At 46.6% G+C, this 16,156-nt stretch overlaps 1 protein-coding gene across 1 annotated transcript; it reads left to right on the forward strand.

Moving 5' to 3' along the window:
- Positions 1–1,550: 1,550 nt before the first annotated feature.
- On the forward strand, positions 1,551–9,294 carry PGAM2 (phosphoglycerate mutase 2). The gene is made up of 3 exons (XM_083480742.1): positions 1,551–2,044; positions 5,942–6,122; positions 9,078–9,294. Exons 1-3 carry the CDS (start codon positions 1,631–1,633, stop codon positions 9,245–9,247), a joined length of 765 nt encoding a protein of 254 aa, XP_083336868.1. The 5' UTR covers positions 1,551–1,630; the 3' UTR covers positions 9,248–9,294.
- Positions 9,295–16,156: the final 6,862 nt, after the last annotated feature.

Here is a 16,156-nt window from a genome sequence, read left to right on the forward strand (position 1 = left end):
TTGCTTCTGTCTTCAACGGAAACGTGCTAGGTATGTTGTAATCAGCAACATTGCATTGAGCTTAACATTATCACCAAATTGCTGAGATCAGTCTAGAGGGGTCATTTCAAAAGCAAAGGTTTGGCCCTTTATTTCTCAGTCGACTCGCCCACAGAGAGCAGGAGGTTTGGGGAGCTGAGCAGAGAATGCCACTCCTTCTCATTGTGCCAGTTCCACTGCTTGCTTGCTTGCTTACCCAGAGAGCAGAAGTTACAAAAGGCAGCAACAACAGAGAGGAACCATGAGGCTGATCTGTGTTCCATGGAGGTTAACTGTGGCCCCTGGCAGGTACCTGACGATGTCGGACCCTGACGCCGTCTCTGCTTATAACACATCCATCCCTTTGCTTTGCTGTCAAGGCCTGTTGTTTTGAAGGATTGCTCTGCAAGAGCAGCCAAGTTGGCTGGCTGATAATAGACCCTGCACTCCCTGTCTCTAACACACACACCCCGCCCTAGGCATTCTCCAGCCCTCATCCCCATCTCTGTCCAGGAGACAGGAGTTGCAAGCATGTGAATCCAGGGCAGGCTTTTGCTTCCAGCCATGGCCATCATAAAACCCAGAGCAGGGCCGTAGCTAGGGGGTGGTGAGGTGGGCTCCTGCCAGGGGCGTAGGCTGCGGGGAGGTGGGGCACAAAATCGGCTAAAAATATGTCTGTAAATAAAAGTGTTGATTATTGCCTCATAAGAAAAGGTTTTTAATAGAGGGTGGGGCAGGGTGTTGGAGGGGAGGCGGAAAGAAGAGCCAATTTGTCAGTGGCTTGGGGGTGGAATCTGGATAGTTCTGCCAGGGGCGCAAGATCACCTAGCTGCAGCTCTGGCCCAGAGGGGTGTTATGTACTGAGTTGAATAGGATCCAAAATACAGCAGTCTGATTGGTCCTAGAACAATAGGATCCAGAATGCAGCAGTCTGATTGGTCCTAGAACAATAGGCTCCAGAATGCAGCAGTCTGATTGGTCCACAGGAGCCACCCAATCCAACTCCAAGTGGAAGTGAATCCACAACCTGATTGGCCTACAGGTGAATCCCAGAATTAGCCAATCATGTGGGGCCCATTGTGTAAATAACGTATATAAAGCAGACATCCTGGGGGAACTTCCATTCCTCCTCACCACTATGAGCTGAATAAAGAGCATGAAATCCACTCTCGACTCTGAGTATATTTCAGGGGTAAGTGGCAATTTGCAAAGGGGAGGTTGTGTTTTCCCTCTTGCTCTGTGGGGCTGAGGTTTTGCTTCCCGGTGTTCCTCATCTCCAAACACCCTCCTTTAGCAACAGGCCCCCAGGGAAAAGGTCACAGGCCTGCCAGGCTATTTCTAGCTGAGGCTGGAGGGAGAAAGCTCCCTAATACTATCTTTAGCTATTAGGCCTTTGCCAGAAAGGAACATGTGCACTCCGGGTTGTCGCGAATGGCTGCCTGCAGCTGTCATTCTGCCCGTAAAGGGGCACCGGTTGGCCTGGAGGGTTGAAGTGGGTGGGTGGGGGACGCCATATAAATAGTGCGAGCCTGGCCATTCTGGGGCGTGGGTGGCTCAGGGCAGGGTTTTGAGCTTGACTTTCTGAGTGCAGCCTTCTTTTTCCAGCAGAGCAATGCCAACCCACCGGCTTGTGATCGTGAGGCACGGCGAGAGCACCTGGAACCAGGAGAACCGTTTCTGCGGCTGGTTTGACGCTGAGCTGAGCGACAAGGGGAAGGAGGAAGCCCAGCGGGGGGCCAAGGCAGTCAAGGATGCGGGCTACGAGTTCGACATCTGCTACACCTCGGTGCTGAAGAGGGCCATCCGCACCCTCTGGTACATCTTGGACGGCACCGACCAGATGTGGCTGCCCGTGATTCGCACCTGGCGCCTGAACGAGCGCCACTACGGGGGCCTGACGGGCCTCAACAAGGCCGAGACCGCAGCCAAGCATGGAGAAGAGCAGGTCAAGATCTGGAGGCGCTCCTACGACATCCCACCACCCCCCATGGATGAAAAACACGATTACTATCAAATCATCAGCAAGGTCAGTGCAGGGTATGAAACTCTGGAGAGAGAGAGCATACCCTCCAACGTTTCTCTGATGAAAATAGGGACGTCCTATTCAATAATAATAATAATAATTAATAATATAATATCCCGCCCATCTGATTGTGTTGCCCCAGCCACTCTGGGGGGCTTCCAACATACATAAAAACAGAATAAAACTTTAAACATTAAAAAAAACTTCCCTTTACAGTGCTACATTCAGATGTGTTCTAAAGGTTGTACAGTGGTACCTTGGGTTACAGACGCTTCAGGTTACAGACTCCGCTAACCCAGAAATAGTACCTCGGATTAAGAACTTTGCTTCAGGATGAGAACAGAAATTGTGCTCTGGTGGCGCAGCGGCAGCAGGAGGCCCCATTAGCTAAAGTGGTACCTCAGGTTAAGAACAGTTTCAGGTTAAGAACGGACCTCCAAAATGAATTAAGTTCTTAACCCGAGGTACCACTGTATCTCCTTGGCTCACGGGTCCCATAACACCATACCCTCCCAACATTTCTCTGATGAAAATAGGGATGTCCTAAGGAAAAGTGGGACATTCCAGGATAAAATCAGAAACCGGGATGGCTTCTGCAAATCCGGGGCTGTCCCTGGAAAATAGGGACACTTGGAGGATCTGAGAGCACCAGCTTGGCTTAGTGGTTAAAGAGCATTGGGCTAGAATTTTGAAAACTCGGGTGCAAATCCCCATTCAGCCATGAAGCTCACTGGGCGATCTTGGGCCATCAGTCACTCTCTCCCAGCACAACCTACCTCTCAGGGTTGTTGTGAGAATAACATGGGGGGGGGGTACATGTTACTCTGAGCTCCTTGCAGGAAAGGTGGGATATAAATGTACTAAACAGATGGAGAGGAACTGTTTTGCTGCAGATAGTCCAAAACCCTTGAGGACATGATGGGTGTTGATTTTTGCAGAGCAATGAAGGCAGAGCCCATAACACAGGCTTGGTGAACCTGTGGCTTTCCAGATGTTAGTGCACTACAGCTTCCATCATCTCAGAAATGAACAGACTGATGGGAGTTGCAGTCCAGCAACATCTGGAGGGCCACAGGTTTCCTACGCTTGCAGTGAGAGGCTAGTTTTTGTTTTGTTTTTTACTTGCCTGTTGCGATAGGAGAAAATTGCCTTGCATTTTACTCAACATGCAGAAATGGTACATAAAAGTCATCATCAACAGCACTGTCCTTTCATTTATATAAAATAAAACTATACTCAAAGTGACATACAATAGGGGGGAAATACATAATTACAAATACAAACAATAAATAACGTGCATCAAAAAGGACACAACAAAATCGATAAGTTTCCACATAAACTATAAATCATAAGATATTAAAATGTAGCTACAAAAAATTAACACTAATAACAGAAAGAAAAACGCCCAAGAAAAATCCAAAAACAATACCCTCGCTGGTGACCAATGGGATGGGGTTATGCTGCAAGAAAGGCTGACGTGATGGCCTTTGTGGAACAGAAGGGGATCCTTTGGTTGGTGAGAGTCTATTGTGGTTCTGCAGCTGAGATGTTTTGTCTGGCTAGGATACTCCTCCGGTAGCATCAAGGTACAGGTTTTGGCTTCTGCAAGAATAGGGCCACTTGAGGAATGTGTTTGGATAAAACAGCTGAAGAGCCTGAGAATCTCCCTGGCTGCTGGACCGAGCCCACGAAAGCTTTTTCAAGGACTGAAAAGGAAGCCTCCCTTGTTTCTCTCCTGTCTGACCCCACCAGGACAAAGCAACTTTCCACCAGCTTATGTTATGAAAGACCCATTGATTTACCCTTCCTTTCCCACTCGCCGCACACTCTGCCAGTTTGCTGCTTCCACATATTTAATATACAAAGCTGTCTTCCGCTGAATGAGGCTGTCTGCGGATCCAGTTTAGTGCTGTCTACTCTGACTGGCAGAGACTCTCCCTGGTCTCAGGCTGAAGGTATTTCCCATCTTGGAGATCCAGCCTCCTTGGTGGACTAGTCCACCCCTAGCACTCCTACTCTATGCAGGCAGTCCAGAGCTTGAGCGGCCCCAACATATGGCTGTCCAGCTTCAACTTCCAGCAAGAAGTGCTCATCACCCCTCTAGGTCACTGGCACCGTGGGTGAACTACTGTTACTATTAAGAGCCCGTCTTCCTGTAATCTTTTACACACACACACAAATTAAGTTTTCTAAATTACATTTCAAAATACTCATTTACACAACCTTAAATCAATGACTTCCCTCCGTCTCGTTCCGTGGTTCATTTTGCATACAATCCCTGCATAAAACCATTCAGTAATCTATTGTTACACCATCAAAACTTATTTGCACTGTTGAAATTATCTTAATGCCACCCGTGTTTTTAAATGTAGTCTTCCCCCATATAATCAGTAAACATTTTCCAGTCTTCTTTAAACTCATATTCTTCTTGTTCTCTTATTCTATATGTTAAGTCTGCAAGCTGCGCCTATCCCATCAGTTTAAGTTGCCATTGCACATGCTTTTCCAATGCACTTTGCTCACATCTACACCATACATTTAAAGCACATGACTTACCCCAAAGAAGTCTGCTGAGGGTGCTGGGAATTGTAGCTCCATGAGGGGTAAACTACTGTTCCCATTATTATTTGGGATAAGCGAAGTGCTAATGGGAGTTGGAGTCCATTCTGCTTTAATTCTACAGGCAAGCCGTCACCAAGATATCCCGTGGAAAACCACCAGCGGTGATCTGAAAGGCTTTCTTCATTCCCCTCCAGCAGTTCTGCTAACTTAGTGACTATTAGGTTCTCCTTCCTATTGGCATATCCCTTTCCTATTATTTATATATATATATATATATATATATATATATATATATATATATATATATATGCTTTCGTAGATTTTCACGGGTACAGGAATGCAGGTTTTGGTGTCTTCGGGTGTCTTCCCGTGTAAGAGTTGGGGTGTCTAGGCGACGTTTCGACGAGGTCTCACTCGTCATCTTCAGGCTGGTGCTTTCGGCTTCTTGTTAGGCTCTGTTCCAGTAACAAGAAGCCGAAAGCACCAGCCTGAAGATGACGAGTGAGACCTCGTCGAAACGTCGCCTAGACACCCCAACTCTTACACGGGAAGACACCATATATATATATATATATATATATATATATATATATATATATATATCACCCTATACCCAGAGGTCTCAGGGCGGTTCACAGAAAAGATCACAACATATATAATCAGAATAAAAACGACAACCCAATAACACACCCACCCACCCCAGAAAAGAGCCACATTTTAAAAGGGTATAAGATGTCAAACAGATCAAAGGCCTGGTTAAAAAGGAACGTTTTTGCCTGGCACCTAAAGGTGTATTATGAACTTCCCTGGGGAGAGCATTCCACAGACGGGGAGCCACCACAGAGAAGGCCCTTTCTCGTATTGCCACCCTCCTGACCTCTCAAGGAGGAGGCACACGAAGGAGGGCCTCAGAAGATGATCTCAGGCTCCAGGTAGATTCATATGGAAAGAGGCAGTCCTTGAGGTATTAATGAAGACCCTTCTGATGGTGAAGAGCTTTATATCCCAGACCTCTATAGCCTTTACTTTTAACTGGTCTGAGAGTCACCTCTGATAACTGGGAACTATATACTGGCCCTTTTGAAGGCTCCCAAAGCAGCTTAAAGAGAGAGCTATTGACAATGTAGTCAAGCCCAGAATCCAGCCCTTTTCCAGATTTCTGAGCACCTAAAGTTGGGAAGAACCACAATGGGCAGAGACTACAGGCCACCAAGGATGCTCTTTGTGCTCCTGCCAACCAGTTGGTCCACCTAGAAACTCCTGGGGTTGGGCCAGATCTCTTAAGCCTCCCCGCTCTAGTCCAGAATTTACCATTGTTTTCCCCACTGCACCATCCAGGCACGGCGCTATGCTGGTTTGAAGTCTGGGGATCTTCCTTCCTGTGAGAGCCTCAAGGACACCATTGCCCGTGCCCTGCCCTTCTGGAACGACGAGATTGCGCCCCAGATTAAAGCTGGCAAGAGGGTGCTTATTGCTGCCCATGGCAACAGCCTTCGGGGAATTGTCAAGCACTTGGAAGGTAAGGGGGCTACCTTGCATCACCTGCCAGCCTGCATCTCATGCATTCTTGCGTTTTCCCATCCTCTCTGTCTCATAACTTGCATAGGGCATTTTTGCTCAATTATGGGCAAAAGGCCGCTTCCATTCATTTGGTTTTTAGCTTCTACATGAACATTGCAACTGATTGGGGTAGTGTACAGTATTTAAGCCTTGTGGGGGGAGGGAAAGGTTCAGCTTTCTTTTTAAAAGTCAAGTTTTCAGTCCTCAGCTATAAATCTCAGGAGCCAGAGAAGGCTCTGAGCAGGATTTCATTTGGGAAAGAGTTTTGGTAATCTGCAAAATTACCCACCCCCTACTTTGGCTGACCAGAGGGAGAAATAATTATGCAAAATTGCCATATTTTTTGCAAATTATAAAAGTATATCGTTGACAAAGCTCTTGCTCTCACAGAATTTGAGTTAGCCTGGTGCTGAATTGTGGTCATAGTTTGTTTGTTTTTTTAAAAAAAATGTAAACCTGCCCTGGAGACTATGGTTTGGGCTTGAGCACAAAGCTCATTCATTATAAAGAAGCAGGGGATTCTGTGAAGGCGCTAAGAACATAGGAAACTGCTTTATACCGAGCTAGGCCATTGGTCCATATAGCTCAGTATTGTGGACACCGATTGGCTGTGGCTCTCCAGGGTTTCAGATGGGCTCTTTCCCATCTCTGCCTGGAAATGAACTGAACTGCAGATCTTCCGCATGCAAGACAGGGGGGGGGGTCAGCTTTCAGCTCCTCCGCTGCTGCAGTTCAGTATTGCCACTCGAGTCCCAGCAGCGTTTTGCCCTTGCAGCTCCACAGTCCGATCTAGCAGGGATGCTCGTGGGGTATTTGTGAGGCCAGGGTACCAGAGAAGACGCCTGGGGCCGTCATGAAAAACCTGTATCGCTTTACAGGTGACCTTTAGTGGGGCAGAGTGCCAGCTCCCTGGCTTCTGAGCTATGTGCTCTATATCCTTCCCACTTTAACCTGCATGGTTTCAGTGCCTCCTTGAAAAAACCCCAAATTCTCTCTGCCGGAAGCATTGCTGAGAAGCACGCAGCATCCTTTGCCAGTTTGATCGATTCAGAAGTGATGGTTCTGCACACATGATTTATTATTTCAGGGTCAGCGGGCCAGGGGTGCTCCTGACCAACCCTATATCCTCAAGCAGCTGATTAAAAGAGCTCCGTGCTCTACGACCTGCAGCCTGCTTGAAGGTTGCGTTGCTATTTCCAGTCCGGAGTCGCGTTACAAGATTTGAGGTTGGCAGAGGTCATGTTCCCAGGCTTGGCTACTGCCATCTCCGTCCCAGGCCCCGCTGGTAGCCTCACCGTCCACCACCTCTGCCCCGAGATTCTGTTTCCCTGACCTCTGTGAATGTGCCCTGTCCCAAAAGGGCACGGGCATACCAAGGAGGCTGCTTACAATTCTAGAGGAAGAGCGGGCAGCATATATTATAGGTCACGCAAGCTGGCACTAGCACCTTTGAGCTTCCCTAGTGTCCTCTGCTGGTAGCTGCTGAGACTGCTGGTTTGGGAAGCTTCGTATCTTAGGCATTTCCTTGGAGACAGCAATATGCTGCTTGTGTTGGCTGCAGAGAGTCAGTGTGTTGCTTGCGGTGCTTCATTTTAAGCACAGCACGGAACACATCTCGCTAGACAATTATCTATGTGGATTAAAAAAAAGAAGAAAATTAAGCCACAGGGGTTAATACTTTCCAGAGGAGCAGCTTTTACAGGATGTTGTAGCAAAGATAACAATCTGGGGTGGCTTTCATGCTAAACCATGATCTAACACTATTATTAATTACCGTATTTTTCGCTCTATAACACGCACCTGACCATAATACGCACGTAGTTTTTAGAGGAGGAAAATCTGCAGGCATGCCACCCGTAGGCATTTCCTCCATAACACGCACAGACATTTCCCCTTACTTTCTAGGAGGAAAAAAGTGAGTGTTATGGTGCAAAAAATACGGTATTAATTATTATTATTATTATTATTATTATTATTATTATTATTTTATTTATACCCCGCCCATCTGGCTGGGGGAAACCAACAGAATATTCTGTTGGCGGCTCCCAACAGAATATTAAAACTACGATAAAGCATCAAACATTAAAAACTTCCCTAAACAGGGCTGCCTTCAGATGTCTTCTAAAAGTCAGATAGTTGTTTATTTCCTTGGCATTTGATGGGAGGGCATTCCACAGGGCGGATGCCACTACCAAGAAGGCCCTATGCCTGGTTCCCTGTAACCTCACTTCTCGCAGTGAGGGAACCGCCAGAAGGCCCTCGGAGCTGAACAATGGGGGTGGAGATGCTCCTTCAGGTATACTGGGCCAAAGCTGTTTAGGGCTTTAAGAGTTAGCACCCACACTTTGAAATGTGCTTGGAAATGTACTGGGAGCCAATGTAGGTCTTTCAGGACCGGTGTTCTGTGGTCACTGTGAGCAAACTTCAGGCTTCCGTGCTTCCCCTCCCCTCTCCTCTTGGACGCTGCAAGGAGAACGCTAGAAACATGGTGACACAGAAGAAGAACAGTTTCTGTGTGTCCAGACCAGGCATACTTTTTATGTTTGAGGACTGAGCTCCTTCACTGCAAATTAATTATTATTATTATGTATACCCCACCCATCTGGCTGGGTTTCCCCAGCCACTCTGGGCAGCTTCCAACAAAATATTAAAATTCAATAGTAAACATTAAAAAATACAGTAGTTAAACATCAAAAGCTTCCCTAAATAGGGCTGCTTGTTTAGGTATTAGAGCCAAGCGCTGGCTCCTTTTGGCCCCTTCTATCTCTCCCAGGCAGATATATTGTCGCTTGAGATGGGTGACTGGCCGTCTGTATGTGTGGTTGTTAGGTTGCAAGACACTATCTCTGACAATCGCAGTGCTTTGACAATGCACAGAGGGGGACCGTCTGACCTTGTCTGGTTCACCACATAGGTATGTCTGATGCAGCGATTATGGAGCTCAACCTCCCGACTGGGATTCCCATTGTGTATGAGTTAGACGACAACCTGAAACCTACGAAGCCCATGCAGTTCCTGGGTGATGAAGAGACCGTGCGAAAGGCCATGGAGGCTGTGGCAGCCCAGGGCAAAGTCAAAAAGTGAGAGGAAGCGAGAAGAGGCACTGGTGAAATAAACATTTGAAAACCCCACTTGCGTGAGTGTGAGATCTGTCAGTCTGAGAGTTCTGCCCAGCAAGAGCAGACGGAAGAGTACAGTTGGTTTTGGAAATAGGTTCTTATTATTTAACATTCATTCCCTTGAAAGCCAGTGTGGTGGAGTGGTTAAGAGCGGTAGACTCGTAATCTGGTGAACCGGGTTCGTGTCTCCGCTCCTCCACATGCAGCTGCTGGGTGACCTTGGGCCAGTCACACTTCTCTGAAGTCTCTCAGCCCCACTCACCTCACAGAGTGTTTGTTGTGGGGGAGGAAGGGAAAGGAGAATGTTAGCCGCTTTGAGACTCCTTTGGGTAGTGATAAAGCAGGATATCAAATCCAAACTCTTCTTCTTCCCTTAGTCAAAATAAAAAAATTCCTTCCAGTAGCACCTTAAAGACCAACTAAGTTAGTTCTAAGTTAGAACTAACTTAGTTGGTCTTTAAGGTGCTACTGGAAGGAACTTTTTTATTTTGACTATGGGCAGACCAATACGGCTACCTATCTGTAACTTCTTCCCTTAATTATGGTTGAATCCACAATAGGGCCTATTGGTGCTGTTGGGACATTGCTCTTCCACAATCAGCTGGGTGCAGAATGAAAAGCACGTAATATAGTGCTATATTATCCAGAAATTACCGTATTTTTTGCTCTATAAGACTCACTTTTTCCCTCCAAAAAAAGTAAGGGGAAATGTGTGCACGTCTTATGGAGCGAATGCAGGCTGCGCAGCTATCCCTGAAGCCAGAACAGCAAGAGGGATCGCTGCTTTCACTGTGCAGTGATCCCTCCTGTTGTTCTGGCTTCTGAGATTCAGAATATTTTTTTTCTTGTTTTCCTCCTCCAAAAACTAGGTGCGTCTTATGGTCTGGTGCGTCTTATAGAGCAAAAAATACGGTGCCCTTCATCTTGACCAACATCCTTTTGTAGTGTGTATTCACAAGTAAGTTCTGTTTGCTGAAGCATTTAACCAAAGGCATTCTGCATCTAGGTCCTGCCTTCATTTTGTTTGCTGTTCAGTGGGGCTGGAGGGATTATTGATTCTTTGTCCCTTAATTAGCTACCTTCTGTTCCCCTGCCCCTATGAATTGGATCTCATAGTTCTCAGCAATAGAAAACATGCTTTGCAGGCAGAAAGTCCTGGGTTCAATTTCCAGCATCTGCAGACGGGGCTATGAAAGACTCCTGTCTGAAACGCTGGAAAGGTGCTGCCAGTCCATGTTGACAATGCCAAGATAGATTGGCAAATAATTTGACTCTGTATAAGGAGCATATTTGCCCTGCCTCACCACCTTCTGTGTTTTTTCCCATGGACTTCCTTAGATTCTGGAATTGCACTCAGCAATTAGCTGTGAACAGCTCCCTCACTAAGGGCTTTATCCACATTTGCTCATGTTCCATTGCTTTCCACCAGGGAAAACCACTCTTTAGTGCTCAATTGGAACAAAGGGCAACCCCCGTTTTCTCCGACGTTTTCTCCGATTTAGCACTAAAGAGCAGGTTTTCCCTGGGAAAGGAGTGGGGCAAGGGGAAAACTTCTTGGACCCATGCTTTCTACCCACAGGACAAGTGTGGACAAGCCCAAAGCATTTGATTTGGACTGGCTCTTTTGACCAAATCAGGCCACCTCCAGTTAGTGAGGCTTTGGAAACTAGGCATTCCAAGAACAATTATTGCTCTGGCATTTCAGTAGGTTGGAAACTTATTCCAGAGCGCCGCCACCTCAGAGGAATGCCTCTTTCTTTGCTGCCATTGTTTCCCCAGTTTAAATCGGTTGACAGTAATCATAGCTTTCTAGTGTGTTTGTCTGGTTGAATAATCACCTTAACGCGCCAGCTTTTGTGAGTCACTGAAACAATGGCTGTGGCTGATAGATCCCTCAGAAAAGCTTATGTGGAAATTAATAATTCCACCCCCCTTTGCAGCAGGAGTGTGGGTGGTGCTTTGCTTTGGTGGTTATAAGGTCATACTATATATACCCTGCTTGGTAAGGAATAAGAATGTGCCTCAGTAACTGAGGAAGCAGTCTTTCAGTATGTAAGTGAAGGGCCTTAATCCACCAGGGCTCCTCCTTAAGAACAGAAGAAAAGTACATTTCGGAGCACAATTCAAAGTGTTGGTGCTGACCTTTAAAGCCCTAAACGCCCTTTGTCCAGTATACCTGAAGGAGCGTCTCCACCCCCATTGTTCTGCCCGGACACTGAGGTCCAGCTCCGAGGGCCTTCTGGTGGTTCCCTCATTGCGAGAAGCCAAGTTACAGGGAACCAGGCAGAGGGCCTTGTCAGTAGTGGCACCTGCCCTGTGGAACACCCTCCCACCAAGAGAAGAACAACTACCAGACTTTTTTTTAGGGAAGTTTTTTATGTTTAACAGACCACCGTACAGTGGTACCTCAAGTTAAGTACTTAATTCGTTCCGGAGGTCCGTTCTTAACCTGAAACTGTTCTTAACCTGAAGCACTTTAGCTAATGGGGCCTCCCGCTTCTGCTGTGCCACCAGAGCACGATTTCTGTTCTCATCCTGAAGCAAAGTTCTTAACCCGAGGTAATATTTCTGGGTTAGCAGAGTCTGTAACCTGAAGCGTATGTAACCCGAGGTACCACTGTATTTTAATACTTTGTTGGAAGCCACCCAGGGTGGCTGGGGAAACCCAGCCAGATGGGCGGGGTATAAATAATAAATTATGATGATGATGATGATGATGATGATGATGATGCTAATGGCTGGATCAGGCCAAAGGCTTATGCTAGTCCAGCATCCTTTTCTCATGCCAACCAGCCATATGCCTCTGGGAAGCCTGCAAGCTGGTCCTGAGTGCAACAACACACTCTGCCCAATGATGCTCCTTAGCAACTGGTATTGCTAAGGAGTTATAGCAATAATAACTGGTAGCCTGGAATAGCCTTATGAGACTTCCTTTAAATCAAGCAAAGCTCAAGGGGAGCTGCTTCAATATTGGCTGAAATGGTCTCCAGTAATTGCTTGCAGCCCTATTGCAGTCCTTTTTCTATCCTCCTTGGCAAGCATAAAGTGCAAATTCTTATCACTGGCCACACAATTCTGTCCCTCCCTCCACCTGCTCTGCCTCCTACATCTTTAATGCGGAGGGGGGACGGGACGTCAAGTCTGCGGGATCAACTTTATCCCCCCCCCCCGAAATACTAAGGAGAAGTATTAGACGCCGAGTGCAGAATAATGGCTTAAAATGGGGCTAGACAAGGAAAGGGGCTCCTCTGAGTTCAGGGATTTGCTTTTAGTATTTATTTTTATTTGTTCAACAAGATGGCTATGCCGTTTCGTTAAAAAAACACCCAACAACTTCTAACATAAAATGGTATAAAACATTGATTGGAAATAATGAAAACAAGCTTCAAGATTATAAAATATAAGTAAAAATTAACAGCTTTTAAAAAACAAATGCACATACTCAAATTACACATTTGGGTAAAGGTAAAGGGACCCCTGACCATTAGGTCCAGTCGTGGCCGACTGTGGGGTTGCAGCACTCATCTTGCTTTACTGGCCGAGGGAGCCGGCGTACAGCTTCCGGGTCATGTGGCCAGCATGACTAAGCCGCTTCTGGCGAGCCAGAACAGCGCACGAAAACGCCATTTACCTTCCTGCCGGAGCGGTACCTATTTATCTACTTGCACTTTGACATGCTTTCAAACTGCTAGGTTGGCAGGAGCAGGGACCGAACAACAGGAGCTCACCCCGTCGCGGGGATTCAAACCGCTGACCTTCTGATCGGCAAGTCCTAGGCTCTGTGGTTTAACCCACAGCGCCACCCACCTCCCAAGTGACTAACATAAAATGGTATAAAACATTGATTGGAAATAACAATGAAAGCAAGCTTCAAGATTATAAAATATAAGTAAAAATGAACAGCTTTTAAAAACAAATGTACATGCTAAAATTGCACATTTGGGTAGGCCTGCCTAAATAAAATAGGGTGGAAGCCAACTAACATTTACTCAAAGCAGACCTACTGAAATTAATGGTCCTAACGAAGACAATGTTTACTTTTTTGAGTGGATTGAGTCTGAGTAAAACTGAGTTGAATGCTATCCTACATCTATCCATTTCAATGGGCCTGCTCTGAGTAGGAAAACCATTGGATAAAACCCATAGTGTTTAGCAGGTGTCAAAAATGACAACAAAGCGGCTTGCCTAATCTCAACAGGCAAGGAGTTCTAGAGGAGAAGTGTTGCCACACTGAAAGATAAATTTGTCCCAGTCCTTTCACATGAAAATCCATTCCTGTTTTTGATCTCAAGCTTTCTTCATTTCAGCTGCCAAACAGGGTGGGGTGGGGTGAATTGTTGCTGCTGTTAAACAATATGGAGTCAGCAGTTGTTGATAATCTACTGCAAATCCCCAGGGATTTACCAGTAGATCTGGATTGATCTACTTTCTGGAGGAGGGTTTGGTTGCCTACTAGCCAGTACTCTAAAGAAGAGCACAGCTGGTTGGCAGGTAAGGGCATTCTGATGCCTAAAGCAGAGCAGCAAATTTGAACACACATAGTCCAGGTGTTTAGTACCATTGAACATGCACAGAAGTGGCACCACCTTCTTTCGGGGACACTGAACATAATGCACACTGCTATGCTGCCTGCCTTGTCCTCCCACAGGGGTGAAAAATCCCCCATCCAAAGAACTGAAGCCGATCTGAAAGTGAATATTTGCTATGGAGCATTTTATGCACGAATCCTTCCATGTTGGAAAAAACTGATGGGAAATGTGGGGGGAGGGCAGGAAGAGAGAGGAGCTGCTGCTGCTGCTGCTGTCATCCCTCAGCATCTGCTGTCTGAGGCAGCCTCCTCACTTCGCCTGATGGTAGGGCCGGCCCAGTATAGGGCAACATGTTTTTGCAGGTCCCACTTTAGTATGTTAGAAAGCTTTGGTTTTTAAAGTGATGGCTTTACATTTTCTTAACCCAATACAGCAGATTAATTATTTCCCATAATGTCCCATACTTTATGTAACCAGTCAGAAATGTGTAGCGTCTTTTTAAAATCCATGGCCCCAGCAAAACACAAAATGCATGTTTTCTGCAGCAATTAATGAAGTAATACCCAACACCTTCACAAGCTTATTCCCTGAGGGAGTTTCCCCCTGCGAGCCACATTTATCTCAGGAGGAAATGTTGCAAATGAAGCTAATTTGCATACCAGTGCTTCTTTTGCTTAATTTATTCTTTTTCTTCAGCTAACTGGAGAGAGATGAATTAGCCCTTGGGAATCCTTCTCAGGTCTTCATATGGTTTATGAGATTTTAACAGGTGTTGCTCCCATATTTTTGAGCAGATGTTTATACCCATGAGGGCTAGGAAGTTGGCTGTTTTAAAAAGGAGCCCCTGTGATCTCAGAAGACACAACTTTATACTCAAAATCTGTTTCTGTGCTGCTGCCCAATGGAATATGGGGGGGGGGGCAACAGTATGTGGAGCCCGGATCAACAGTAAGGTAAAGGTAAAGGGACCCCTGACCATTAGGTCCAGTCGTGGCTGATTCTGGGGTTGCGGCACTCATCTCGCTTTATTGGCTGAGGGAGACGGCGTACAACTTCCAGGTCATGTGGCCAGCATGACTAAGCCGCTTCTAGCGAGCCAGAGCAGCACACGGAAACGCCGTTTACCTACCCGCCAGAGTGGTACCTATTTATCTACTTGCACTTTGATGTGCTTTTGAACTGCTAGGTTGGCAGGAGCAGGGACTGAGCAACGGGAGCTCACCCTGTTGTGGGGATTCGAACCACCGATCTTTTGATCAGCAAGCCCTAGGCTCTGTGGTTTAGCCCACAGCACCACCCGCGTCCCTTGGGATCAACAGTAAGGCAGGGTAAAAATCAACGATAGCCAGAGCTAACTAATGCTTTTGTCCCCACCTTCCTCCCTGCTGAATTATACAAACACTGAGACTAAGGTGGAGGAAGAGGCTACCTGAGGACAAAATGAACTTGGCTGGGATGTGCACCATTTGCCCTAATGCACCAGCCTCCACTGACTTGTGTGGTCTTCTTGTCTGATTGGAGCAATTTGTTTTGAATCATTGTCAGGGGTGCCAACTTGAATAAAATATTTGGGGGGGCAGGTAAGCCCCGCACAATCGATCACACGATGTGGCGCACACGCATCATTCGAATTGCATTGTTCATTGACTTGGAGCAGGCATAGGCAAACTCCAGGTGTTTTGGGACTACAAATCCCATCATCCATGACCACTGGCCCTGTTAGCTAGGGATGATGGGAGTTGTAGTCCCAAAACATCTGGAGGGCTAAGTTAGCCTATGGTTGACTTGGAGAGAGGCCCCCAAATACAGTGGTACCTCGGGTTACATATGCTTCAGGTTACATACGCTTCAGGTTACAGACTCCGCTAACCCAGAAATATTGCCTCAGGTTAAGAACTTTGCTTCAGGATGAGAACAGAAATTGTGCTCTGGCAGTGCGGCGACAGCAGGAGGCCCCATTAGCTAAAGTGGTGCTTCAGGTTAAGAACAGTTTCAGGTTAAGAACGGACCTCCAGAATGAATTAAGTACTTAACCCGACGTACCACTATACTTTATTAGGAGAGGGTGAAGACCCCTAGGTCCCTAGGAGTTGGCTCCTATGATCACTGTTGCTTTTTCAGTGCTTCCTACTTCCCTGAGCAGTGAGCTTTCCAGGGAAAGCACTAAACCAATGCCAGTAGTCTCCATAGGCTTTGGACTTCAACTCCCATCATTCCAGCCTATTGACCATGCTAGCTGGGGCTGATAGTTGTTGTAGTCCAAAACACATGAAGTCCACCAGGTTGGTTACCCCGAGATCGAGTTGAGTAGCCTGCGTTCCTTCCACCAGGGAGGCCGAGGCAGA

This window comes from Podarcis liolepis (assembly GCF_965112155.1).
Source record: "Podarcis liolepis genome assembly, chromosome: 16".
Classification (NCBI taxonomy): domain Eukaryota; kingdom Metazoa; phylum Chordata; class Lepidosauria; order Squamata; family Lacertidae; genus Podarcis; species Podarcis liolepis.

Bases quoted from the DNA above. Each gene is read 5' to 3' on its own strand.
- PGAM2 (XM_083480742.1), top strand. From the start codon at position 1,631: ATGCCAACCCACCGGCTTGTGATCGTGAGGCACGGCGAGAGCACCTGG. The intron at 2,045-5,941 runs GTCAGTGCAGGG...TGCACCATCCAG, and splicing joins ACTATCAAATCATCAGCAAG to GCACGGCGCTATGCTGGTTT. The intron at 6,123-9,077 runs GTAAGGGGGCTA...TTCACCACATAG, and splicing joins AATTGTCAAGCACTTGGAAG to GTATGTCTGATGCAGCGATT.